Source organism: Calonectris borealis, chromosome 27, assembly GCF_964195595.1.
Source record: "Calonectris borealis chromosome 27, bCalBor7.hap1.2, whole genome shotgun sequence".
NCBI classification, from domain to species: domain Eukaryota; kingdom Metazoa; phylum Chordata; class Aves; order Procellariiformes; family Procellariidae; genus Calonectris; species Calonectris borealis.
The window spans coordinates 2599023-2626107 of NC_134338.1; the positions used below are offsets into that span (position 1 = coordinate 2599023).

The 27085-nt window shown below is 63.2% G+C and overlaps 2 protein-coding genes across 2 annotated transcripts in view; both read left to right on the forward strand.

Moving 5' to 3' along the window:
* PEBP4 (phosphatidylethanolamine binding protein 4) overlaps positions 1-8646 on the forward strand; it is a 79377-nt gene extending 70731 nt beyond the window's left edge. The window contains exons 7-8 of the mRNA XM_075174665.1: positions 1006-1122; positions 7812-8646. Of these exons, the coding sequence (XP_075030766.1) occupies positions 1006-1122; positions 7812-7903 (209 nt within the window). The 3' untranslated portion in view covers positions 7904-8646. The remainder of the gene's footprint in view (positions 1-1005; positions 1123-7811) is intronic.
* An 11789-nt stretch (positions 8647-20435) lies between these two features.
* On the forward strand, positions 20436-24461 carry EGR3 (early growth response 3). The gene is made up of 2 exons (XM_075174719.1): positions 20436-20646; positions 21675-24461. The coding sequence occupies exons 1-2, from the start codon at positions 20493-20495 to the stop codon at positions 22718-22720; spliced, it is 1200 nt and encodes a 399-aa protein (XP_075030820.1). The 5' UTR covers positions 20436-20492; the 3' UTR covers positions 22721-24461.
* Positions 24462-27085: the final 2624 nt, after the last annotated feature.

Genomic DNA, 27085 nt, shown 5'->3' on the forward strand with positions numbered 1-27085 from the left:
GGAGTTTCAGCCCCTTGTCCCTTGGCATCACGTCCCCGACGGAGGGCGAGGGGTGGCTGCCAGCATCGGGGGGTCTCTCCCCGGGGATGTCCCTCTCCCGGGGACGACCAGCCCCCTCACCAGCCGGTGATGATGCAGCTACGCCCCGAGCCAGCTGCAGGCCCCACATCTGGGCAGCTGTGCGCTGCCCGCTGCCTCTTCGGCTGGGGGAAGGGCATGCACACCCGCGGCACGTGCACCCGGGGACGTGCCCGCCTGCGCGCTGAACATCTGCAGCAAGGCGAGGAGACAGCCCTGGACTTCCAGCACCTGAGAACCCATTGCTTCGACCACAAGAGCATCCTCCCCCGCCAAAGTTGGGTGCGGGAGGACTTCAAAAGCCCGGCAGCTGGAGCCCAGCCGGTGGTGTGCCAGGCACCCCAGATCCCCATGGGGCAGCCGGGAGGGCGAGGGGTGCTGGCCATGCACCGGCGGGGTGCTGGGGGTCTCAGGCTTGTCCCCCCCGCGAGGTCCCTGAATGACCCTTCCCAGACGAGGCTGCACCCAGCACGGGGGGGCCGGGGAGGGGGCATGGCAGGGATGGGAAGGGTGATGGAGGAGAGGTCGAGGCGCTCGGCACGGAGGCGAGGAGCACCCCGGGGCTCTGAAGTTGAAAGAGGAGGAGGAGGAGGAGGAGAGGGCGGTGGCTGGCGCAGCGGGAGGTTGGGGGCAGGTTATTTCAGGAGAGGGAAAACAGGAGCTGGCCCCCGGGCAGACGGGGGGGATCCGGGCGGCGATAAGAGAGCGGGCGGGTTTGGGGTGGGCACCGCGTCTGCTCTTGCCCGTGAAACACCCGAGCTGCTGAGCGCTTCCTCCCTCCAGCCCCTCGCGTGGCCAGGGGCCTCGGTGCACGGCGCTGGGTGCAGAGCCGATCCCAGCCTGGAAGGGGGGTGGTGGGCGCCTGGTTACGCTGGGAAGCGGGTCCCGCTCGGCGGGATGCTCAGCCGTTATCTTTTGCATCCCCAGATTACGTCCGGCCCACGCCCCCGCCCCACAGCGGGTACCACCGCTACCAGCTCCGCTTGTACGAGCAGCCGGCTCCCGAGGCCATCGCCCTGAGCCCCGCGGAGCGGGTCTCGCTGGGTAAGGAGCAGCCGTGCCCTCGCTCCCGGCCCCGAGCTGTGCCCCGAGGGGCTTTCCCGGGGGTACGGATGCATTGCAGCACTAACGCCGTGTGTTGGGGCATGTGCTGGGCTGGGGATGTTCGTTTGGTGCAAAGGGACTTCAAATCCTTGCACGGGACGTGGCTGGGGTGGGAAGTCCTTGCAAGGCAGCAGGTAACTGCCTGGCTAGCGGGATCGGAAGCAGGGAGAGGTCTTGTCGGCTGTGAAATCAGGCCGAGTCCTCCCTGGCACACCCCCCCCAAGCCTCGGGAGTTGCATCACCGCCACCTCGGAGCACGGAGATAAGGATCAGGCGTGGAGATGGTTTAGCAAGGCATTGCTCAAAGGGGCTGACACAACGCCCGTCAACTCCCAGCTCCCCTCCGCCCCGTGCCGTGCTGGGACAGGGCTGCCGCCTCCCAAACTGCTGCACGGCAAGGACGGAGGCAAGCAGCCGAGACCCCCGGGACACGATGGGACCATCCCCGCTGCTTTATCCCAGATGGGTGCACCCCGGGGCAAGGGGTCACCCACGGGACCCCCGGCAAGGACAAAGAGCCATCCTGCAAAAGGCAAAGCGTGGGTTCCTTCCCCGGACGGTGCCGGCGCAGCGCGGGCTGGAGCACGGGGCACCGCAGCTCACGTGGCAAGGGAAATTTCAAAACTTTCCCAGCCGGGACCGCATGAGCACAGCTCGATAGGCAGGTCAGGTCGGTGCCTCTCGTCTGCGCCGGCCTGACTCACCCGTGCGCGTTAACCAACGCTGCACGTCCCGGGGGAAGGCGGGCAGCAGCGGGGTGGCTGCCGGGAGCTCGCTGTCCCCGGACCCCCGTGCTGGGAGAGACCCCGAAACCCAGCTGGCGCGGGGCCGTGATGCTTGTCCCGTGGCTGCAGCGGGCTGCTGCTGCTGCGAATCTCTCTGCGGGTTATTTCTGCCCTTCGGTTTGCTTTCTGGCTCATTAGCTCTGCCTCTTAATGACATGCATTGAAGCCACCCCCCTGCCAGCGGAGTGGGGCACTTCCCCGGCCCCTCGTCCCCAGCATGGGCAGAGGAGGGGGCTGCGCGCCTGTCACCCAGAGCCACCCACCCGCATCCCCATCCCAGCATCCCAGGGCTGGGAAGGGAGGATGGGACACCCCCCAAAAGGCTTTTTCCAAATAAATCCTCTTATTAGCAGGATGTGTGGCTCCAGCCCCCAAAATTCATACCCAAAGGGGTCCAGCCACCAGACCCACGTGTCCTGCAGAAGCTCCCCCCGTCCCCGCGCTCCCCGAGGCGCAGGGTGGCCGGGTGCTCCCCACCCTGTGCCATCTCCATCCCATCCTCAAGTTTCTCAGGCTCCCTGGGAAAGACCCGTTAAAACAGCAGCGGATATTTTCTCCGCAACATCTGATGCCTGAGCATCGCCGTTTGTCAGACGGCTGAGGCTGGTGTTTAAGTAGTTGATTGAAGGTTATTTTTAACCATTTCGCTGCTGCATCACAGGCTTGGCCTGTCCAGCGGGTGCTGCTGGACTGAACCACCACCCGCCAGCAACCCATCTCTTTAATTCCCGATGAGCAGGGCATGAGCCCTGAAAGCAGCTGAGAGCGGACCAGATTTTGGTATCTCTCAAGGGTTTTAAAGGTCTCAAGGGACCACAGTGGGACAAACACCCATCGAACCGCCGGCGCATCCAGCCCTGCGTGGCCGAGCGCTGGGGTCTGGCCCTGCGGGGTGCAGGCAGCGTGTGGGGGAGAGGAACAAACGCCTTTGGTGGCTCGTGGAAACAAGGACCTTGACCCCAGTGGACCACGGCCAAGAAATTCAGCCAGCTCTTCTGGAGCTCCGGCTTGGTCCTCTCCAGCAGTACAGGAGATGCGGGTTCGCCCGGCGATGCTGCCGGCGCAGCTCGCAGCCTTGCTCGGGGGTTTCCATCTTGCTTGGCCTTAAACCAGCCCCTTCTTGTTGCTTTAATTTTGTCCTACATCTGGTGGCACTGCCACCTCCATCTCACCAAAGCTGGTGGCACCCATCCTCACCAGGCGCCAACCCCGGGGAGGGAGAGATGTCCCGACCGGAGCACCCGGCAGATGCAGGGAGCGGCGCTGGCCCGTCCCATCCTCCGGATGCATCCAGCATCCCGCGCACATCCCCATGCCGTGCATCCCCAGCGCTGCGCCATGCAGCCATCCCTCTGGCAGCTTGGTAGAGCCCGCGGGGGGAGAACACGGAGCCCCAGGAGAGCATTTCTCTCGCCGCTCAGCTGGGGGAGAAGCTCCCTCCTTCGCCCTCCGCCCCAGCACAGGCACGGGCTGCGCGCTGGGGGCTGAACCGGGAAAGATCCTGGCCCAAGCGGGGCCAAAGGTGTGTGTGTGGTGTGTGCCAGGCGGGATGGCAGGAGCTCGGCGGAGGAGCCTCCAGAAGAGGGCACTAAACCAGGCCCTGCCCGTGCCGCCGTCTCCCTGCTCCTCGGCAAGAGCCATTCCTTGTGCAAATCCCTGGGGAATTAAAAAGCGAGGGGCGATGGGGTGATTTTTCCCACGAGCGCAGAAAATAAATCTGTGTTACTTCTCCTCCCCGCCCGGCTTTGCAATGCCGGCAGCTCAAAGGGTGGGCTTCGGTGGCGTCGGTGCCCACCCTGCCGGGGGATGTCCTGGCTGGGATGGCACCGAGGGGCAGCGGGTCGGGTGCCATGCCCAAGGGCGCGCGGGCTGGCAGTGGCGGAGCTCGCGTCCCCCCGCCGCCGCTCCCCGTGGCGAGGCCGGCGCTGGTGGCAATGGTGAAATCGGTTGTTTACAGCAGAGGTGTTTCTCCAGGGTGGCTCTTGAGCAAAAAGACTTGTTTCATCAGGGGAAAAAAAAAAAGCCCTGATCCTTCTCCACAAGCGTTTCTGATCAATCTCTGCACCCGCCAGCTCTCTTGCTGGGTGACCTCGGGCAAATAATCCTCTTGGAGCCTCAGTTTCTCCACTGGAGTCTGATTCCCTCCATTTTTTGGCTGTGCCGCAGCTTTGCAACTAAATTATCACTGGGCACCAGCTCTGTCCCCGCTCGGGACCGAAGATGGAGACCCTTGGGGTGTCCCCGCGGCCATACGGGCACCATCGGGCGGTGCAAGGCCCTTCCCCGCTCGCCCCGCTTCCCTCCCAAGCTAGGAGGGTTACAAGCCGTGTTTGTATTTTGGCGAGATGCAAGATAATAGTTTGTGGTCTGCAAAATGTCAGAGCCACCCGTCGCATCCCGAGGCGTTGGCACCCGCTGCCAGCTCTCAATCCGGCGGTCGGGCCCTGCTGCCCGCTGCAGCGAGCCGCGGGAAACTCCTCGGTCAGGGGAATTGGGCGGCCGGCAAACCCCGGCCTCGGTGGGGTGGCACGGTGGTGCCAGGGACCTTTTCGCCCATCTGCAGCCCATGGGAGGATGGAGACCGTTGGGTTTTCATCTCCTTCCTTTTCCTTGTGGGGGAACTTTAATTAGCAGAAGATCCTGAGGCTTAATTACACCTGCCGGGCGGTGCCGTATCCCCCTCTGCTTCCACCCTGCCGTGCCTCAGTGCCGGATGCCCACCAGCTCCGGTGAGCATGGGGAGATGCTCCCCAGCATCCCCAAACCTCCTCCCGCCCTGGAAAGGCATTTTACAACTGGGAATGAACTTTTGCCTCCCAGAAATGTTGCCTCCGGGAAGCGGCAAGTCCTTTGGGAACCAGGGACTGGGGATGAGCCTGGCCGGCTGCCTTCCCCACGGCTCCATCCCTCTCCAGCTCCAGCTTCGCGTCGGGGCCGCAGCATTGACTCATGAGCCGACCTCATGCACCTCCGATCCACCCAGCCGGAAAATCGGGTCGGACTGGGTCCCGGCGGGGAGGGAAAGGCTGCGGCTGGGATGGAAGGCAGCGAAGGGCTGCGGGGAGCACACGGTCCCGGCCAAAGTCCCCGGGTGTCAGTTAATGGTGACCAAAGCAGCCAGCGGCCTCCCGCCTACCTCCGCTGGGACATCATTAATCTTGGCAGAAAAGCATCAGGGCTCCTATCAGGGAGAACGGCCCCGCTGATGAGGCTGATAAATTACAGCCAGCAACGTGCCCCCAGAGCTGCGGGGCCGGGGGGAGGTGGGGACCGGTGGTTTTTGGGGGGGCAGGGTGTGATGGCAGGGCTGTGGAACAGCCAGAGGGTCCCTGAGCTCCCCAAGCCCAGTGGCTGCCTCGTGCCTCAGTTTCCCCACCCGGCGCTTAGGGATCAGGCGGCTGCCACGTGTGTGGGTGTCAGCGGGCGCTCCTCTTCCTCCGGCGGGCGCCCAGATAAGGGTCAAGTGCGATGATATAATCCTCCGGGAAATGAGCTTGAAAATGGACCAAGCCACTGATGAAATGTCGTATTGTTCTGGCGGAGAGAGGGGATGGCAGCACCGTGTCCCGGCCGGCCCCCTGCTCCCCTCCCGGCTCCGTGGTCCCGGTGACTCATGGCCCACGCCGGTGCAGCAGCATGATTTGGGATGGTTGGCAGAGGGACGTCACCCTGGGGTGCAGGCAGTCACGCCGGGATGGGGCACCCAGTTTGGGGATGCACCCAAGGGGTTGGATTTGGGGTGGGAGTTATGGACCCCCGGACCTGGTAGCCACCCGGTGCATCATCCCCTTCGCCGCACCAGCGGCTGCACCCGGGGCTTTCCCTGTGGCCGGTCCCGGCTCCCCCCGAGGGACGGGCACAACCGGTACGATGGCAGATAGGAAAGTAGGTCAGGAAAAACCCTCGCCCCACGCGTGGCGGCGAGAACCGGGGCCGGCGCCTGCAGCCCTGCAGTGGCTCTGCCTCCCCCCGGCTCCTTTCATCCGCGCCCCTCCGGAGGCTTCACGAACATCAATGACAGCTCCCGGCACCCCTGGGAGTCGGGGGGCTGCCACGTCTTGCTCTCACCCCCGGTCCCACGGGGCACCGGCCGCTCTCCCCCCGGGGCTTTCTAAGCGCTTTGAAACCCTTCGGATGAAAGGCGCCCGCCGAAGGGCTGTGGGCGCAGTGGGAGCATCCCCCCCCGAGACCCCTTCCCCCGAGGCCATGCTCGCCAGGACCCCCGGAGTCGAAGGGGGGATGGATTGAGACCCCAAAGTGAGCGGCTGCCCCTCCTTGCCAGGGCTGTCAGTTGGGGATGGACGTGTTTGCGGCACGTGCCGGAGCCGTGCAGGAGCGCGCCGGGGCTCGCAGCTGCCAAACCCGAAGCCCCCTCGGGCTCCTGCGCGGGGGGATCTCCCCCCTCGGGCTCGGGCTGTGGTGATGGGCCAGAGCCGCTGGAAACGCGGCTGCGTGCCCCGGCTGGCGGTGACCCCAGTGTGGCACGGCGCGACTGTCCTTGCCCTCGGCTTGGTTTGGGTCCTCAGCGAGTAGCAGTGACAATGTGGGGACATCTGGGACCCCCCCAGCCACGCGCGGCCTGATGCATTTCAACATCCCAGCCGGCGTTCCGGGGTGCAGGGTCCAGCCCGAGCACCCTGGGACCTCCTTCCCAGGCACCAGAGCATCTCCCCGGCCATGTCCTCTTGCAGCTCCGGGAGGTCGCAGGGTGCGGTGCCGGCACCGGGAGCATCTGCAGAGCCCGTCGGGGACTTTTTGGCTGCAGGGTGACTCACGGCAGGGCCTGACTCAGTGCCCGAGGTGGGGGGCAGGCGGGGGGAGCTGGGCTCTGCCGGCACCCCGAGCCACCGCCGCCCCGTGCGGGTGATGCAGCAGCTCGGGTTTTGCTCAGCACTTTTGCAAGAGCAAAGGGGACGGTTTGCTGCAGCTGGGGCTGAGATGTGAAGGCCGATAAGGGCTGCCAGCGTGACATAAAAGAGCAGCGCCAGGAAGGGGAGAGGAGGGAAGGACGGGTTTCGGATAAACAACGGGCCCCTTTCCTCACCCTGCCGTGTCCCATCCAGTGTCCCACGGGGCAGGGACGGAGGTGGCAGCGTGAGCTGCTTGGGTCCTGCCGGCCCCGGGGAAAGCCCCTCTGGCCGGGGAGGAGGCTGCTCCACCAGCCGCCAGCCAGACCCACGCTCGGCACTGAACCCTGGCAGGGTGCAGGGGGATTTCTGGCCCGTGGGGCCGGGCACAAGGGAATCCCTCCTGCCCACCGCCCCGGAGAGAGTTTCCCTGCCGCTTCCAGCGTAGGAAAAACCGAGGCTGGCTCCAGCCATGAGCTGCCCTCGGACCTCCGGCATCCGCGGGTCAGGGCAGGCAGCGGAGGAGCGGGGGTCAGGAGTGAAGACCCCCCCCCCCCTCGGCTCCAATAATTTGTGGAGCAGCAGCTCAGTGCATGCGAGTGAGGGGGCTGGGGGATCTCCTGCCGTCTCCCCCACGCGCTGCCGGGGGATTTCCAGGCACCCCGGGGTGGGCTCATAGGAAGCCGTGGGAAGGTCTGCTCCAAAGGTCGGCAGGGGCGGAGTGGGGGGCACGAGAGGAGCCAACGCCATTTACCCCCACCCCGGGGGCGCTCAGGGCTGGGCTCCCCGTGGCTCCCTGCCCTCCGGCCCCGCGGGGCAGAGCCCGGTGCCTCCGCGCCTGCCGCTGTTTGCAGGATGTGGTCTGCAGCGCCTCGGGCAGAGCAGCAGCCGGCGCATGGCATGCAGCGTGCAGCCCCAGCCTGGATCCAGCCCCCGAGCATCCCCCCCGCTCCGGCCACCTCACAGCCCCGCTCACCCCCTCTCCCTCTCTCCCCAGGTGCCTGGGCGATGGAGAGCTTCGTGGAGCAGTTTCGGCTGGGGTCCCCGGTGGCCTCGACCCAGTTCCTCACCAAATACTACGAGGATTAGCGCCGGCCATCGTGCCCTTCCCCTGCGCAGCTGCACCCCTTCCCCGCACCGCAGATTCACCTCCGCCCGGACCCCAGGACCCGCCGAGGGTGCACCCACCCTTCTACCAGCCCAGATTCACAGCAGAAACCCCAGCCCCTCCACTTCCAAAACCTGGAGGGGGGTTCTCCTTCTCTCTGAGGGTAACATCCTGAGCGGTGTCCTGGCTCGCCCTGGGTGTCCCGGGAAGAATGGCATCACCCTCTTCTCCTCCCCGAGCCCCATTTCTGGCCTGACCCCAGCACGTCCCGCCTGCACCTCGGGGGTCTTGAGCTTTAACGCCTGCAGCTTTCAGAATAAAACACGGATGGAGCAGACGGGGCTGCGTGGGCTCCTTGCCGGCAGCGAGCGCGGGGCGATGCCGGGCCAGCACCAGGCGAATCTGGTTGCTTTGGGGTCCACGCCAGCTACATGGGATGGAGCAGACCCCCTGCAGCTGGGGGGGGGTTGCCAGGAAGACCCTTGTGCAGGCGATACCGGGCATGGCCCGATGTCGCCCAGGGGCTCCGGCATGGGAGCCGGACCGTGGTGCCCGGCCGGGGGGTCCCTCGGCAGCACCACGCAGGGCGGCAGCGTGGGAACCGGGCACTGCCCCGGCCTGACTCCAGCCCTGCCCTGCCTTTGCCCTCGCTCGCTGTCTCAGCCCGCTTCTCTTGGAAAGCAAAACCGAAATTAAAGCCATAAATCAGAAGAGCTCTGCCTACTGGCCACTTAGCCGGACCTCCCCTTTAATTAGCTCTTTAATTAGGCTTTCATCTAAGACTCGGTTTTCTCTGAGGCTTGGATTCACCCTCCTTGCAGCGTGTCCTTGGTGGCTCCGCTGTGACAAAGCTGATTTTGTCCTGCCGATGGCCAGGGCTGCACCCAGGAGCACTTTGAACAAACCATGGGGAGCAAGAGCCCAGGAGGCATTTTGCAGTCAGGGGAAACTGAGGCAGGAGGGAATGACTTGCTCACGGCCGTGCAGCGCGGCAGCAGAGCCGGAGCAGGCGTCCCGCAGGGAGGTCTGGCATCGCTCGGAGGGGGTGGCGATGCTCCTCTTGCTGCATCTCACCCCTGCATCGGTCCCTGGGTCCGTCCCAGAGCAACCTGCTCCCGATGCAAGAGAGAAAACAGGTCTGTGCCGTCCCCTTCCCACTCCCCGGCAGCGAGAGCGGCTTTCACTCCTGGCCGGGGGGGGTTAAACGTGGCCGGGACTTTCCCTCCAGCAGGAAACGGCTGTTTACCTCGCAGGGGCTGAATCACGCCGGTCGCACGCAGGCGCGTCGCGTGGGTCCTGCAAAACTCTGCCAGCCTCGCGTCCCCGCCGGGAAGGGTCGGGGTGACGGGCTGCAAGGTGCGAAGGAGGATGCAGGAGCCTGGGGGTCCCGGCTCGCCCCGGGCACGCGCCGCTGGGTGAAGCTGCAGGATGCGGCGGGAAGGAGAGCAACAAAAAAAGGAAGCTGGGTACCATACCACAACCCAGGGAAAAAAATACAAAACACGCTGCCCGGCTTGCCATCGGCGCTAAAATTAGCAGCAGAGGAAATGACACTTAGAGATGTCATGGAAGTCTGCTAAAGTTGGATTTCTCCTTCTCTTTTGCTATACTTACCCGCTGTTGAGGGTGTAATTGGCCCGTTAGGTTAATGCGGAGGGACCGGTGTAAATGAAAGGTCACGCTTTGTTGACATCCTGCAGTCAAACTATAGTCATCCTTTCCTCCCTGCCTTTAATTCCTTGTGGCTGGTGTGTTTATTTTTGGCGGAACGGGAGAGAAAAGGCAATCGGATGTTTATCCTTCTAGGAAATTAGCACCATCGTTCTTGGGTTTAATTTGAGCTGGAGATGAGAGGAGTCAGACGCACGCCGCCTCTCGCTGGTCCGAGCCAGGCGGGTGCTCGCGGGGCACCGTGAGCCCAACCTGATCCTTCTGCCCTGTGTGTGGCTGATGGGGATGGGGACGAGGATGGGGAAGGGATGGGGATGGGATGGGATGGGATGGGATGGGATGGGATGGGATGGGGATGGAGATGGAGATGGGGATGGGATGGGATGGGATGGGATGGGATGGGGATGGGGATGGGGATGGGATGGGATGGAGATGGGGATGGGATGGGGATGGGGATGGGATGGGATGGGATGGGATGGGATGGGATGGGATGGGATGGGGATGGGGATGGGGATGGGATGGGATGGGATGGGATGGGGATGGGGATGGAGACGGGGATGGGATGGGATGGGATGGGATGGGATGGGATGGGATGGGGATGGGGATGGGGATGGAGATGGGGATGGGATGGGGATGGGGATGGGATGGGATGGGATGGGATGGGATGGGATGGGATGGGATGAAGATGGGATTGGGGATGGGGATGGGATGGGATGGGATGGGATGGGGATGGGGATGGGGATGGGATGGGATGGGATTGGGGATGGGGATGGGGATGGAGATGGGGATGGGATGGGATGGGATGGGATGGGGATAGGGATGGGGATGGGGATGGGGATGGAGAATGGGCATGAGGATGAGGATGGGGATGGGGATAGAGATGGAGTTGGAGATGGGGATGGGGATGGGGATGGGATGGGGATGGGAATGGGGATGGGATGGGATGGGATGGGGATGGGCATGGAGATGGAGATGGAGTTGGAGATGGGGATGGGGATGGGGATGGAGATGGAGTTGGAGATGGGATGGGGATGGGGATGGAGATGGGGATGGGGATGGGGACAGGGATGAGGATGGTCCAGGTGGCTGCAGCGAGCACTGTGGTGGGACGATCCCCTGCGGGGACACAGGACGAGGCACCGCTGGCCTTGCACCAGGCACCCACGCCCCTGCAGGGCTGCAAACACACGGCGCGGCAGGAGCGCCGGCCAGGCCAGAGCCACAAACTCTCACTTGGGTATGCGCAAGGCCTTCACGGCGTGGAAAATATTAATTGTGGTTTTTTGGTTGGCATTTTGATAATTTAGAAAGAAAGAAGAAAAAAAAGAAGGAGGAAGCCGCGTACAGTCACTTTGCGCTGGTCCCACCCCCTTTATCTCTCCTTCCATTCGCTCACCATCAGTGCGAGAGAGAAAAGAGAAGCTGAGTCTCTCGCTGCCTAAATGTAGAAAGTTTTGCTTCTAAATCAGTTTGTGATGGAAAGGAAATACGTCACGTCCCTGGGGAAGTGGCTGGTTTTCAGCAGCCACAACCCCAGCGCCGAGCGCTGCAATGGAACAGCCCAGCACTGAAATAGCTCCGCGCTCTGTTATTGTCACCGATATAATTTTTTTTCTCTGTCTACGTGTGTCATTTTTAGCATCCAGAGGAAGTTTTATTTGTATTTGTTAGCTCGACTTTCCACTGTCGTGGCTTTTTGATTTTTTTTCATCTGAAGGTCCAGGAAGGGGGCAGGAGAAAATAGAGTGGGGTGAGCTCAGGTGCGATGGGCTCGGTGGGGTGTAACGTGGTACCCGCGGCACCGCCGGCCTCTCTGCCGGGCATCCCGGCACACGTGCACCAGCCTTGCAGAGCCCGAGGGGGTTGAAACGCCACAGGCCCACGGGAGCACACGGTCCCGGGGATTTTGGGGGGCTGCGGCAGCGAGCTGAGCCCCGGGCACGGCTGCGGGATGGAGCTGGCTCCCCTTTGCTTTCCCCAGGTCAGGGTTACGAGGCAGGTTTGGACGCTTCCAGCCCCTTCCCAGAGCAAACCCACCCACTCGATGGGACGGCCGAGGAAGAGGAAGACTTGGGATTTAAAAAAAATACTAGTGAGCTTGTGAAAATCGAATGCTCCTGGTGAGCAACAGCAGCTCCCAGCAGCACATGGGGGGTGTTTCTTTCCAAAACTGGGCTGGAGGCCAGAGGAAGCCTGCGCTAAACGCAATCCCTAAGTCAACAGGGTAATAATTACCTATTTTTAATGATTATTGAAATAATTAATGAGAAAAAGTCTCAGTCCCTGCCTCAAGGGGAGGCAGCCCTGGGTCTCATCCCCTGATGGAGAGAGCAGGAGGCATCTCCCCTCCAGTGGGACCACCCTGGGAAAATGCAGATTTAGGGGCAGGGGGTATTAAGGAACAGGGACTGGGGGCCACCCCTTGCACTGGCCTCGGTGGCACGTGGGGACGACGCGGGGACGACCCAGCTCAGCAGGAGCAAAGCGATGCCAGGCAGCAGCTCCCCCTCGCACAGGTACTTGCACAAGAAGGGATTAGCAGGATCAGCTGATGATGATCTAAGCGCATAACTATATCAACCTGTGAATTAATTAATGATATCTCACACTTCATAATGGCTCTATCTGCAGATCTTATGCACTCCACAAGCATTCAGTGAATTAAGCCTTGCTGCACCCCCCCCGGGAAATAGGTCAAGATTGTTAATCCCCATGTGCCGGCGGGGATGCCGCGGCACGACGCAGGGATAAACAACGCTGCCCGTTTTGGGTGCCAACGCGGGAGGTTTTCCAGGCGAGCTGAGTACCAGCATCCCCACGGCACCGCGAAGGGACTGGGGTCTCCGGATCGGCCGCGGGCTGGGTGATGGGCGCCGCTGGTGGGATGCTCTGATGCCCGGTGCTGAGCTCCCAGCCCTCAGCCTTGTACTGCGGATACACGAAGCCCCCAGCCCGGGGGTCCCCCACATGCCACAGTGCATGCACAGAACTGGTGTGGGTGGTGGGTGCATGCACCGGGAGCCGGCTGCTTGGCTTTGGACACCTCCCTGCCGCTCCGTGAGCGGTGACCCGGCAGCCGGGCGGGCCCTGGGAGAGGCAGCCTGGGCTGCGGCAGGAATTTAGGGCTCCTGAAGTAATAGTGGAAGGCAGGTAAGGCTGCGTCCGCACCTCTGCATGCCGTGCCAGCACCCAGAGAGGGCCGGCGGGCAGCAAGGGGCACGCAGGCTGCTCCTGGCATGATGGTTTCATTAATAAGCAATAATAATTAGTTCTTATTGGGCCTCTGAAATGCTGCGTATCATCGGAGGAGCTTTGTGGGGCTGTCTGGAGGAGTCCAGTTCCCCTTGCTGCCCCATCAGGGCTTGCTTGGCTTGGGGGTCCTGGCCCCCCCATCCCGGTGACCGTTCAGCCGGGCTCTTGCAGCGCCCTGGGATGCAAACGCCGGCTGTTTTTGAGGGCAAGCGGCTGCGCCTGCCCGGCTCTGCCCAGAAACGCTGCCAGACATCCCGAGACACCGCATTCAAGGGATGCTCAACAGAGAGAAACTGCGTTGGGGTTTTGTTTCCTCTCTCAGCTCGCTCTCCGAGTCGGTTTGGGCTGGGTTTGTCCGTGCGGAGCCGCGGCAGTGGGAAGCTCACAGCCTCACCCGCTCCGCCGGGAGCATCAGCACCTTCAGATGTGGTTTGCCCCAAATGCTCCTCGGTAGAAGAAGAAAAAAAAAGGGTTGTTGATACAGTGGTCCTGGCCCACCAGCTTTGCTCCTGCCCAGAAGCAGCCGTCGTCCTCGGTTCGTGCCTGGGTGCCCGGTGCTGCCCTGTTTACACCCGGCTGTCTGCGGGGTGAGGCAGATGCCTCTCGGGGCTTGCACCCGGAGGTGTGGTGGAAGGTGCTGGATGGCCGCGCGGCTCTGCCAGCCTCCCTTGCCTGCACCACGGGCAGAGGACGGTCTCACCCCGCAGCCCCCGGCCGGCTTGTCCTCACTTGTCGGTAGTGACTCGCTTCCCATTCCCTCCTCGTAGCCCTGCAGGTCCTCAGCTAACCCCATATTTCCTCATTGCTAGGAAATGGCTAATTCCCCACGGACTGGTTTCAATGGCTGTGCAGATCCCTCGCCTTTGGCCTCTCACCAGTTTCTCCTTCGGTGGTTAAAGCAAAGCCCTGCAGCCCTCGGGAGCAGCGCTTTCCCAGGCTTTGGCTAGCCGGGAGGACATCCAGCCCCTCGCACGGCGTCCTGAGATGGGTACCCCAACCCTGCCGGGTGCTGGATTCACCCCCTGCTCCAGCTCTCCAGCCTCTGTGCCAGATTCGCACAAGGTTCAGCCCCTTCTCCGGCACCGCCATCGGATGCGGCGGATTCGGAAAGTCTCTGCCATGCTTTGGCGTTGGCAGTGCCACGAGAACCGCTCACGTCTCCAGAGTTGTGTGTCATGGCACAGTTCTCAGAGCTGAAACGCAAGCATCCATTTCCTCTTTTGTTTCTTAGTTTCAGTCCAAAAAAAGCTTTCATGGTATCTCTCTGCAAACCCCTCGCTGGGGCTGCAGCACTGCCCGGTCACTCCGGGGTTCCTGGCCGGGGCCACAACGCCGAGGTTCGTGTTTATCCCATAACATCAGCCCTGGCTTTGCAGCCCCATCTCTGCCAGCTCCGTGCCTGATCTCTGCCCGTTGTCCTCTGGCTGGAAACCCCGTCGTTCCCAGCGGTGCTGCTCCCTCGGGACCGCTTTTTGCTCCAGACCTACTATTTAGTTTTCCTGCTAATCACACTGTCTCCTTATCTCTGGGTCACACTGCGCCGGCCGCCACCGCTATTGTTCCCCTGCTGCAGGCTGGATAATAACAGGAAAGACCTCCAGGCTTGCAAACTGAAACCTGTCTCGGACTTAGATGACCCAGAGGTTCCCGGCTCCCCGGTGCATACGGCACCGTGCCCCTCGCTGCCGCAAGCCGGAGTCACCCGCCGACCCCAGGCCCTGTGAGCAGCGGAAAATTGTGGGATGCTTTTCGGGGTGGCAAAGCGCAGCCGGCACATCCTTGCTGCCGCAGCACCAGGGTGATGCGGGGAAGGGGATGGCAGCGGTGTGGGGACCGGGGGGTGCAGGCAAAGCCTCCCCCAGCAGCACCCTCCGTACCCGCTGCTGCTGCGGGTGCTTCGCTGGCCTCCAGCCGGTTCCCAGTGCTGCCACCTTCAGGGACCAGCCCCGGCCACCCAGCACCCATTTTCCTGCGCAGGGTGCCCAGAGCTGCCCCATTGCCAGCAAGGTGGGTCTGCAGCTCCTGTCTGCTCCAAAGGGCTTTCCCCCCCCGCCAAGCTTTTCACACTGCTGCTGCGCAAGGCGAGGCAGGGCTGATCTCTCTCTTGCCACAGGGGAAACTGAGGCAGGAAAGGGCCTCCCGCAGCCACCCACGGTGCTCCCGCAGTACCCCACTGCCTGTGGGGTTTGGTGCATGGGGACCGACCCAGCAAAGCAGGCAGCAAAGCCCCAGGGCAGCGAGTTCTGCCCGCGGGTCTCTTCATCCCCGAAAGAGGAGGGAGACAGCCGTCTCCTTTGCCATGCATATTTCAGTGCGAGTGTTTCTGAATATTTCCGGAGGAGGAGGGTGTGTAGTTTTCACAGGCAAATCAGGAAAACCTAGGTGAGGCGGGAGACGGTGTTGTGGAAGGACGCAAGCCGTGCCGGGAGGGTGTTGGTCCGGGATCAGGAAGGCTGCCCGGCAGTTTCTCCTGGCTAGAGTTCTCCCAGCCAGAGTTTGGCCTGAAATGAGGATTTCCCACGCCCAACAGCAGCGGAGAAAGTCTCTCCTCCTCCAGAAATTACAGATTGCCCTGAATCCCATCCCTGCCGGTGCTGAGCATCTCTCACATCCAGGCCCTGGGTTGCCCTGAGAATAAATTGCTGCCAATACAGCGTCTGCCACATCTGGGCAGCTGGTGTTTGCCAGAGGGAGCTTGACACCCCCGAAGCACCGCATCCCGCCCGTGCAACCTCACTGCTTGCAAACAAAACACTTGCAGCCCTGAGAAACTACGGCGGCTTCATCAGATACCTCTGCGACACCCACCTCGCGGTTCAGGTGGCTGAAAGACTCGGGGTTTATTTGTTGCCCTTCTCCAAGCTGCTCGAGAAGAGCTTCTGTTGTCGACCATCCCAGCAGCCACCTACACATATGGCCCCGATACAGTCATGCCCGGGGGTAGGAGGTAGGTGACCTTTCAGGGCCCCACCAGCCACACTCTGTTTACGACTCTGTGACCTTACCAGCCCCAGATCTACATCTACAGCAAATCCAAGGGGCTGGGGAGGAAAGCCTCCAGTTCTGGTAACGTAAGTGCCTCAAGCTTCATGTCTGAGCATCCTCTGTGATCCAGGACTGGAAGCACCACCACGGCGGGTCCCCAGACCGTGCAGAGTCTCCCAGAGCTCCCGAGACACCGAACCGCATGGCAGGACGGTGATGAGCACCTCGTCGTGTCCCTCAGCCTCCGAGGCTCGGCTCTGTCCAAGCTCAGCTCTGGGCTCCAGACCACCAGCAAGGTTGAGGCATGATTTCAATGGGAACCAGCATCCCATTTGCCTCACCACGAGGCACGAAAACCAGGCTCATGTTCTCCCGCTATAAGTACATTTATGCTGTCATTAATTATGTGAAAAAAACCTGAATAGTTCCCCTTTTAAAAGCCCCGGCAGTCCCCGGAGAGCCGGCGTGCAGCGTGGCCTCTCGCCCCGGCCGCGGCACAGCCCGGTGCACCTGCGGGGCTCGCGGCACATGAATCACCCGGCGGGCGGCAGCGCCCGGTCACAAGACCGAGAGGAGCGGGGAGAAATCACCCATCAGCTGACAGCACCCAGAGGGACACGGCCCCGGCCCCCCGGGGTGCCGGCGGGGTTTCGGCACGCCGCGCGCGGGGATGGGTGCGCATCTCAGCATCGCGCAGCCCCAAAGGGAGGAGCAGGGCTGGGGGGCAGCGGAACTGGGGGCTCTCGGTGCTCACACGGGCAGCTGTGTTTGCTTCTTTTGCCGAGGAGAAGGTGCCAGCGCTTTCTTGGCGTGGGTATTATGGGGACTGAACCCAGCCGGGACACTTAAATAATGTCAGGGCTTGTCCCAACCTCTGCACAGGCAGCTGGGGAGAGCTGAGGCGCAGGGGGACAGAGATGGGTGCCAGGGCAGAGGAGGTTGGGCTCGCCCACGCTGCCTGGGCGTCACGGCATTATTCCTCCCGTTATCTCTGGGGTTAACGAGGCAGCCGGTTCAGGGGCCAAGCCGGAGGCTCAGCCAGCTCTGCCTTCCTCGCTTTCTTAACTTTCAAAATGCAGGAGCAATGGTGGTGCGGGACACTCTGTGTCGGCTTTGAGGAAGGGACCGCAGCACTTCATGCACATGGATCCGTGCCGCGAGATCACTGGTGCCAGCAATGGTTATTTACGTTACTGAGACACCCCGCTCAGGATGGGGTTCGCATGGCCTAAGAGACAGGCATGGGGGATGACCAAAATAAGTGAAAGCTCCCGGCTGCAGACTCCATCCAGTCCAAGCCGTAGTTTAAAACAATGCAGAGCATCCCAGGTGAGATTTTTTTTTTTTTCCGCTCCCTTTGGGTAAACTACTCTGCTCGGGACGCTCCAACCCATTACACTGAGCTGTAACTAAGCCAGCCCAACCCCCACGCGGCCGTTTTCATGCCAGTCTGAGGCTGCCTCAGTTTATTTTGGCTTAAGGCCGTTCCCCATCAATTGGCATCAAACCACTATTAGTAACTGAGCCAGTGTCCGTGCGGGATTAGGCCGTTCTCACAGGCTGGGTTTAGCGGCGTGCCTCCCTCCTAGCCCGGCTTCTTGTGTAAACCAGGCCCTTATGACTCAGGAGCTTTGAGCCAGGCTTAAACCCCGCCGTGAGGAGTTGGGGCGTTATCGCTGCACCCGCAGCCCCAGCTGGCCGGATTTGGCGGGGGATGGCTGCGTTCCCGGCGGGGAGCAGGTGCCACTCGGGGTGGGGTGGGGATATGGGTGCACGTTCACGCACCCGTGGTACCGTCACCCCCTCTGCCCACGGCGCAGGGGGCAGACACCCACTCGGGTCGGTAGGAGCCAAACGCGGGGCTGGGCTGCCTGGCACCCGCTGGGATGCCGGGCTGCTCCGTCGTGGGGTGAGGAGCCGGGCCAGTGCCTGCTTGCTCCGGAGCAGCGATTCCCAAGGCAAACCTCGCTGGTGCCGAGCAAACCTGGCCAGAACCGAGTTCTGGAGGAACTGGAGAGGAACGCTGGTGGTGGCGGTAGTGGTGTTGCCGCTCACGCCTGGCAATCGAGGTGGGACGGCTTGATTTTGAGGGGGGTGCCCCTGCTCCGATCTGCGTGGGGCTGCCGGTGCCCGCGGGGGGCCGTGGGAGCTGGGCACGCAGCGGGGGACACGCAGCATCCCCAGCCCCGCGGATACGGCCGGGTTCCCACCGTGGGAATACGCTGATGGGGAAGGGGGGGCTCGGCGGGACACCCCCCCCACCCTGGGTCGGGGCGGTGCTGCCCAGGGGGTGCGGGCGGTGGGTCCCGCTCCGCATCCCTCCGCGCCCCGCCGCGCAACCCTGCGCGCCCGCCCCGCACCTCCCCAGCGCCGGGAGCGCCGGAACCGGCCGCCAAAGAAGGCAGCGGAGGCGGGGCCGGATCCAGGCCTTGTATGGCGCTTCCCCTCGGCCGCCCGCCCGCCGCCGCCCCGCTCCCCCCGCCGCCGCCGCCGCCGCCGCCGCCGCCGCGCTCCCCCGGGCCGCGCCGGGCCACGGGCGGGGCGGGCGGGGGGTGCGCCGGGTGTGGGCTGTGTCTGTGTGTGGGGGGTGGTAATGGGGGGGTGTAAATAGAGGGGGGTGCAAAAGAAGGGGAGTGCCCTGCAAAGGATGGGGGGGGGTGATAAGGGTGCAACGGATGGAAGGGGGCTGGAAGGGATGGGGGGGCTCTGCGAAGGATGGGGGGGCTCTGCGCAGGGTGGGGGGGCTTCTAATGAAAGCGGGGTCCTGCGATGGATAGGCGGCGCTGCAGTGGGGGGGGGCTGCAGTGGAGGGGGGGCTGCAGTGGAGGCGGGGGGCTGCAGTGGACGGGGGACCTTGAAGTGGATGAGGGGCCCTGAAGTGGATAAGAGCACAAGGGCCACCCCCCCCGCACTCACAAACAGGCCACCATGGGGGCTCGCTGCCCCCCACTCCCGATACGTGCTCCCCCGCACCGCAGCATCCCACACACACACCCCACACCCCAAACCCAGAGCCTGCTGGCACCGCAGGGTGAAAGTACCCCGGCCTCGCAGCACCGGCCCCCTCCTCCCCAGCCCCCCTCGGTGTGTGCCCGGTCCCCTCCAGCTGCAGCACTCCCGTAGCACGGATTTCACTCCCATTGCAAAGCCGGCCCTGCAGGAATTGGGTAAGTGGAGCTATTGCAACACAGCATTTTTCCATACATTTGCTATATAACTCGGAGGGTTTTAAAGATAGCATCAGTTGGCACACTTAGCACGAAACCACCTAATTACTGACGCCTTGGAAGTGCCAAACTTTTAAAGGGGGGAGGTGAGGTTAAAATCACAGGCGACCAACAAGTGTTACCTGTTTTAAAGTATTCAAAGCACTGTTCTCCATCGGACCCGGGGCGCGGGGAGGGGGCAGCTCGGTGCAAAGCCACCACTAGCTAGGGAGGGAATTTTAGGCTTCTGCAGCTCCAGCGCCTTCCCCGCTGACCCTCTCCTTCCCACCGAACTCCAGGCTCTGCCTGGCGCTGTCGTTTCCCCCCGCACATCTCCCATCCCGCGTCTCCTGGGCTGCGGGATGGGGTTTGTGGCCGGTTCCCCCCCTCCCCGCTCTCTCGGGAGCGCACGGTTAAAGCCTCCGGGTAAAAGCCGGTCTCTGAGCATCCCCGGGGGAGGACGCAGGGACGGGCACGGCAGGGGCGGGCTGCCCCGCGCCCCCGCTCCTTCCCGGGGGGGAGCGACCCGGGCAGGGAGGGCTGGAGCCGCCGCCATCTGCCCTCCCCGGGGGGACGGCACCGCTCGGTGGGTGGGATGTGAGTGCGGAGGGGGAGACCCCCGCCCGGTGCCCGGTGCAGGGTGTCCGGTGCCCTCTGCCCGATGCCTGGTACAGGGTGCCCGGTGCAGGGTGCCGGTGCCCGGTGTCCGGTGCAAGGTGCCCTGTGCAAGATGCCCAGTGCCCGGTGCCCGGTGCCGGTTGCCCGGTGTCCGGTGCAGGGTGCCCTGTGCCCGGTGCAGGATGCCCGGTGCCCGGTGCAGGGTGCCCGGTGCAGGATGCCCGGTGGCCGGTACCGCACTCCCCGTTGCCCGTCCCCGCGCGCGCCGGCCCCGCTTCCTGCTTTCTAATGTTCCATTGTGCGGAGCTTCCATTGTGACGTCTCGGCCTCGGCTCGGCTTTGTCTGTCCATATATGGGCAGCTACGTCACGGAGCGCTCCCGCCGCCCGGATAAATGGGCTGCGGAGTCCCCGGCGGAGCAGTCGGGCGGCAGCGAGGGAACCTGCGAGCGGAGCCGAGCGCGGGAGGGAGCGGGGACGGGGACGGGGACGGGGACGGGGAGGGGGACGGGGAGCGGGAGCGAGCGAGAGGAGGGGTTAAATCCTCCCACCCGCTTCTACAACCACATCTGCCAGCCAGATCGCCCCCTCCCCCTCGAGGAAACACCACCAGGGACCCACGGAGGACCGCACCCCCCCCGCCCCCCCGCGCCCCCCTCCTCCGCGGCCACCCCCGCCTCCCCCCCCCCTCCTCCTCCTCCCCGGTTCCCCCCCCCCCCCCGCCCCCGCCCCAACTTTTTCTCTTGCATGATTTCCCTCGCACGGATTTGCCACTCGGATGTTGTTTCCTCGGGAGCTGAGCTCGGAGCCACGTTGAACCAGCCTTTTCCTCCAGTGCTATGACAGGCAAACTACTGGAGAAGCTGCCGGGGACCATGAACACTTTGATGAACCAATTGCCTGACAATCTGTACCCAGAGGAGATCCCCAACTCTTTGAATATCTTCTCCAGCAGCAGCGACTCGGTGGCTCACTACAACCAGATGGCTGCAGGTAAGGGGGGGGGAAGGAAAATGGGGAGAAGGGAGGGGGGGGGAGAGCCGGTGGGGCGAGGAGGAGGACGCTGTGGGTAGGGTGTCATGGAGCCTCGGAGGGAAGGGAAGCGCTGGGGCTGGGGAGCGTCCCCCCCCCCGCACCCACCCACCCCTTTCCTCGCCGTGTCTCCGCGCGATCGCTGCAGGGCTCCGCCGAGCGCTGCTGCCGAGCCGCCGCCGCAGGTACGGGGACGGCGGCCGGGCTCCGTGGGGAGGAGGACACGGGGCAGGGAGGGAACGGCCGGGCCCCCGTGACACGGAGGGGCCACCCGCCCGCGCCGGGGTCCGTGCGGTTGCGGAGGCGCCGCGGACGCGCGTGGTCGTGGCGGCCGCCCCCCCACCCCACACCCCGCAGCGGCGGCGGCAGCGTGGGCTCCCCGGGACGCGGCGCCGACTTTCCCGGAGCGCGGGGTTGGCGCGGGGGGGGGACACAACGACGACGGGACATGGGGGGCACAGGTGAGCGCCGAGGGCGGGGGGGGACCGCCCCGCGTGTCCCCGCTCCCACCCAGAGCCTCGCCGGGCTAAAACCAATCCCCCCCACCCCCGTGTTTCTCCTCGCCGGGGCTCGGCGCAGGGAAGGCGGCGAGTCGGTAACGGCGTCGGCGGCCGCAGCCGGCTCCGCGGAGTGCCCAGCGCTGCCGGGGGCTGGACGGGGAGGAAGCCTACCTGTAGCCGCAGGTACCTCCTTCCCCCGGCCCCACCTGCGGGGCGGCGGCGGGGTGTCCCCCCACCCCACCCACCCACCCACCCACTCGGGTCCTTTCCCCGCGGGGGCGGCAGCCCGGCCCCGCATCGCCGGGACCCCCGGCAGCCAGCGCCGCAGTACGCGGAGAGCGGAGCGAGGCGGGGGGGGAAGCAGCGAGGGGGAGGAAGGAGCGGGGCGAGGGGGGCCCGGTGCATCCCCGGTGCATCCCCGGTGCCCCCCACCCCGGGGCGGCGCGGCCCTCCCGGCTCACCCTGCCCCGCTTCTCTCGCACTTTGCAGATAATGTTATGGACATTGGCTTAGCGAACGAAAAGGCCGGTCAGGAACTGTCCTCTTATTCGGGGACTTTTCAGCCCGCCCCGGGCAACAAGACTGTCACCTACCTGGGGAAATTCGCTTTCGACTCGCCCTCCAACTGGTGCCAGGACAACATCATCAGCCTGATGAGCGCGGGCATCCTGGGGGTGCCGCCGTCCTCGGGCGCGCTCACCAGCACACAGAGCTCGGCGGGCAGCATGGGGCCGCCGCAGGGCGAGGTGGACCAGATGTACCCCGCGCTGCCGCCCTACTCCTCCTGCAGTGACCTCTACCCGGAGCCCGTCTCCTTCCACGACCCCCAGAGCAACCCTGGCCTCACCTACTCCCCCCAGGATTACCAGGCGGCCAAGCCCGCCTTGGACAGCAACCTCTTCCCCATGATCCCAGACTATAACCTCTACCACCACCCCAACGACATGGGCACCATCACGGAGCACAAACCCTTCCAGAGCTTGGACCCCATCCGCGTCAACCCGCCCCCCATCACCCCGCTGGAGACCATCAAGGCCTTCAAGGACAAGCAGATCCATCCGGGTTTTGGGGGGCTGCCGCAGCCGCCCCTCACCCTCAAGCCCATCCGACCCCGCAAGTATCCCAACCGGCCCAGCAAGACGCCGCTCCACGAGCGGCCCCACGCCTGCCCCGCTGAGGGTTGCGACCGTCGCTTCTCCCGTTCCGACGAGCTCACCCGCCACCTCCGCATCCACACGGGCCACAAGCCCTTCCAGTGCCGCATCTGCATGCGGAGCTTCAGTCGCAGCGACCACCTCACCACCCACATCCGCACCCACACCGGCGAGAAACCCTTCGCCTGCGAATTCTGCGGTCGCAAGTTCGCCCGCTCCGACGAGCGCAAGCGGCACGCCAAGATCCACCTCAAGCAGAAGGAGAAGAAGGCCGAGAAGGGCTCGGCCGGGCAGCCCCCCGCCGCGCCCCCCGCCGCCGCCGCCGCCGCCGCCACCTCGCCGCCCGTCGCCCTCGCCCCCGCCGTCACCACGTGCGCTTGAGAGACCATGGGGGACAGCGCGGTGGCACCCCCTCTCCTTCTTTGCCCTCCGCACCGCTCCGGGGGGGGACCCCGGGGTGGCCTCGCCCCCCGGGTTCGGGATGCCGGGGGCTGCGCTGCACGGGCCCACTCTGCCCGCACACGGATTGACGGGGTCCAGCCTGCCCGCACCCGGATCCTGCCTGCACTTGGATCGACAGGACCCGCACTGCCCGGATCCCAGCTACCCGCATCCGGATTACCCGCACTGCCCGGATCCCGGCTGCCAGCACCCGGATTATCCCGACCCGCACTGCCCGGATCCCGGCTACCTGGACCCGCATCCTCCTTGCCCGGACCCGGCTCACCCGGATCCCTGCTGCCCGCACCCGGATTACCCGCACTGCCCGGATCCCGGCTGCCCATACCCGGATTGCCTGGATCCAGCTCTCCCAGCTCCAGCCTGCCCGGATCCTGGCTGCACCCCACATCTCCCGCACCCAGCTTGGCCCGGATCCGGGCTGCCCGGTTTGCAGATCCCAGGGATCCCGGTTGACCTGGATCCTAGGTATCCAAATCCGACCCACCCGGTTCCCCCAGGGCTGGGCTGGTCAGGATCGGGCCCTCCTGGATCCGACCCACCCGGCTCCCCCGGGGCTGGGCTCGCCGGGATCCGGCCCGTCCGGGTGGGGATGGATGGATGGAGCCGATCCCGCTGCCCCCTGCCTCGCTGGGCCCGGATCCGGCCCCCCGTGCCCCCCTCCCCGGTAACCCCCCCCCCCAGCACCGGCTCCCCGCGGCGGAGGTAAGCAGGCTCGGGCCCCCCCAAGCCGGGGCGGGGGGCAGCTGTGCGGGTCCCCCGCAACTTCGGGGGGCGGGCGGGGAGCCACGTCCCGGCAGCAGCTTTTGGGTTTGTTTTTTCTTTTCTTTTCTTTTCTTTTTTTTTTTTTTCCCCAGCAGAAAGGAAATTCTTTACAGAAATGCAGAAAAAAAAAAACCCCAGTATTTTGCTGAATACTTTTTATAATGTGAGATATTTTTATTTTATTTTATTTGGTCACTTTAAAACAACCAACCAACTACGGAGGAGAAAAATCAATTAGTCCTCTATTTTATTTTTTTTTTTTCTTTCTCCTTCTGGTATGTGCATGTCATTGCATGACTGCTCTGATTTTTTTCTTCTTTTGTTTTAATAAAACTGTGCTCAGACATTTAAGCTAAACTAAGCAAAAATAATAATGACTTAAAAAAAAAAAATCTTTGTTGCCAAAAGGTCGTGCTATCCAGGTTTGATGTCTGCATGTGAAAAAAAAAAAACATTAAAAACGTACAAAAAATAAAGAGAAGAGAAAGAATGCAGTCTAATTTATGTGAACCGAAAGGGACAAAAAAAAACCACAATCAGGTTTAACCACACAAACCTAAGGGAATGATATTTTTTGAAAGACTTTTGTATAAAGTTGAGTACTTAGAGAAAAAAAAAATCATACCAGATGTAATATATTTTGTGGATGTTTTTATTTCTTGGATTTATAGTACCTTATACTAAGGTTAAAAAAAAATTATGCTTGATATTGTGAAAAGGTGATAATTTTCACACACATTTCATTTGCTCATTTGTCATGTTGTAATGCAAATATGATAGTTAATGCATACAGCATTTTTAAGGGAAAAAATCAGAAATATTGAACTGATGTATTGTTGTACCATTTGCACTGTGAGCAAATGCTAATGCAGTAAATATATTGTGTTTGCTGACAATCAAAATCTGTAGTAAATATCTTTATTTTACCTTGCTTAAAAAAAGATCTATACTGGTTTGGAAAAAAAAAATAAGTCGTCTCTAATATGTAAGGGGGATGTTAAAAAGGCTTGAAATGTGCAGGACGGTGGGCGCTGCGCCTCTTTACGGGCGACTTTGAAACCTGTTTGTACATTTTCTTCTAGTGTTGTATTTTCTTAAATAGTTTTTTTTTTTGGTATGATTTTTTTTTTTAAAATAACCCAACCTTTTCTCAGCCCCCCCTCTCCTTCAGTTCTGTTCGCAGGACGGCGTGGCGAGACCAGCTGGCCAGGACGCTGGGTGACCCCGAAGGCGACCGGCTCCGTCCTCGCGTCCCCCCCATTTTCCCAGCCGCGCGGGGACGGGGTGCACCCCACAGCACCCCCCACCCCCAAAAACCGCCGCGTCCTTGGTTTGCCCTTGACCTTGCGTCTTATTTTTCCACACTCGTGCCGTCGCCGCCGCCTTGACCCCGTCACCATTTGGCCGGCGGCTTTCGCCGGGTTGCGTCTATCGGATAACGGTGGGCGAAAGAGGATCGCGCCGCTTCAGCCGGTAATGCCCCCGCGCCTTTCGCCGGCCAGATCGCCCCAGGTACAGAGCGGAGAGGGGATTTTTGCCGGGCTGGGTCGCTCGGGTTAAAAATAACCCGCCAGGTTTCAGAGCCGGCGCTCGTACGGGCACGAGGGATGGATGGGAGAAGGAGCAGGACGAGGCGCTTGGATATTTGAAGTGGGTGCAGGGGTGGTGGCCCGCGATGGTTAGGTCCTTGCCCAGGGACGGGGCCGGAGCCCTGGCTCTCCTGGAGCTGGGATGGTGCTGGAGGAGGGGAAGGCTGGAGGATGCTGAGGGTCTGGGGGGTCCCTTGGTCCGCGCGGCTCTGGCTCTGCCGGGCTGGAGCACGACCGGAGCGGTCGAGCATCCCGCAAGCTTCCCTTTTCCGCAGGGCTCGCCGGCGTTGGCACCGTGGTCTTTCCCGGTGTTCCCGGGGTGTGGAGGCACCGGCACTGCCGTCAAATTTCCTACTTTTTGATTTGCAGCCGGAGCCCCGGAGAAGCTGCTGCTCCTGCCAGGCCAGGGCAGCTCTGCCCGACCCCGGGGCTTCGCTGAGCTCCCTGGCTCGGAGAGGTTTTAATTTTGGGGGGCAGACGGTGCCCGGGGTGGCTGCCCGGTGACTCAGGGCTGGCCCAGCCGGGGACGGCATCTCGTGGCGTTGGGGGAATCGGCTGTGGAGCCCACGGGCGCTGCGCCGGGTGGGCTCCCGCTTCCCCGAGTGGATTCCCGGGTGGTCAAGCCTCTGGTGACCATTAAGGCGAGGCCGGAGCGGCTGCTGGATTCGGCGCGGGGCAGGAGGGGTGGCGGGGGCTGCCGTCCGCGGCGCAGGGTCGGGGTGAGGCGGGGCTGCGCTTCCCTGGGTGCTCTGAGCGTCTCGGAGGTCCCGTGGACACGCAGCGATCGGGGGCTGCGTGTTGGTTTTGGAGTCGCCGGTCCCTGCCGTGTCCCCTTGCGTGGTCCGGACAAGCCGGGGTGGATGGGTAGGAGCCGGAGCCGCCATGGACACAGCTGAGGGCGCAGGGAGACCCGCTGCGGCCCCCGGCATCATCTGAGGGTGCTGTGGTGGTGGTGGTGGTGGTTACATCAGTCTCCACTGGTGGCTTGTGCTGGAAGATGTCGGAGATGCTGGGCACGGGCAGGAGGTAGCACGGCAAAGGCTGCCGGGAGATGCCACGCCAGCATCACCGCGCCACGGCAAGGAGCCACCCAATGTTGCTCCGACGCTTTGGGCTCCTTCGCTGCGGGCGAGGAGGAGGAGGGAAGGAGCCCACCAGGCACCAACGGGGCATCGTGGCCCCAGTGCCGGGCTGGGGACCCACTCTGCCACCCGGGCACAGGCGTCCCGCCGGGCAGGACCCCCCCCTGCATGGAGCAGGAAGGTGAGGAGCACCCTTGGGTGGCAAAAACGCGTGGAGTGCGTGCAGCACCTTGCACGAAAATGTTGGTTGCTACGGAAACACGGCACTTTCCATCCCCGTTCTGGGCTATCTGTGTTCTGGGGAGGAGGGAAGGGCTTGCCAGTCACGTACCAGCTCAACACAACTTGCTGCCTTTCCCTTCTCGACGGTGGCTCTGGGTTCCCGAGGAGGCCACCAACACCTCGCTCCTCTCTGCTGAGGGTCTTCGGGGCTTTGCAAGCTGTCCTTGAAACCCAAGAGCTCTCCACGGGATGGGATACGCTTCCGAGGAGGAGCACCAAGAGCCGAGACCCTGTCCCCGGGGTCGGGAGCGACGAGGACCCACACCTGGTTCGCAGCTGGTAGATCTTGATGCCACAGATGTCGGTGGGATCGCTCCCTGATCTTCTCAACCTCCGACCACCGGCTCAGCTTCTCCTGCTGCCCCGGCAGGAGACATCTTCTGCAGAAGGTCTGGATGGTTTCTGGATCGCCCGACCCTCATCTCCTGCCCCGTGCCGGCACCGTGCGGATCCGTCCCCCCCTTCCTCCCCATGCCTGGCCCAGGTCTGACCTCTGCTCCCAGCAGAGCATTTTGGAGGAAGGACCCAGACTCGCCCCCCCAGCATGTGCCCAGGCCAGGGCGACGCGT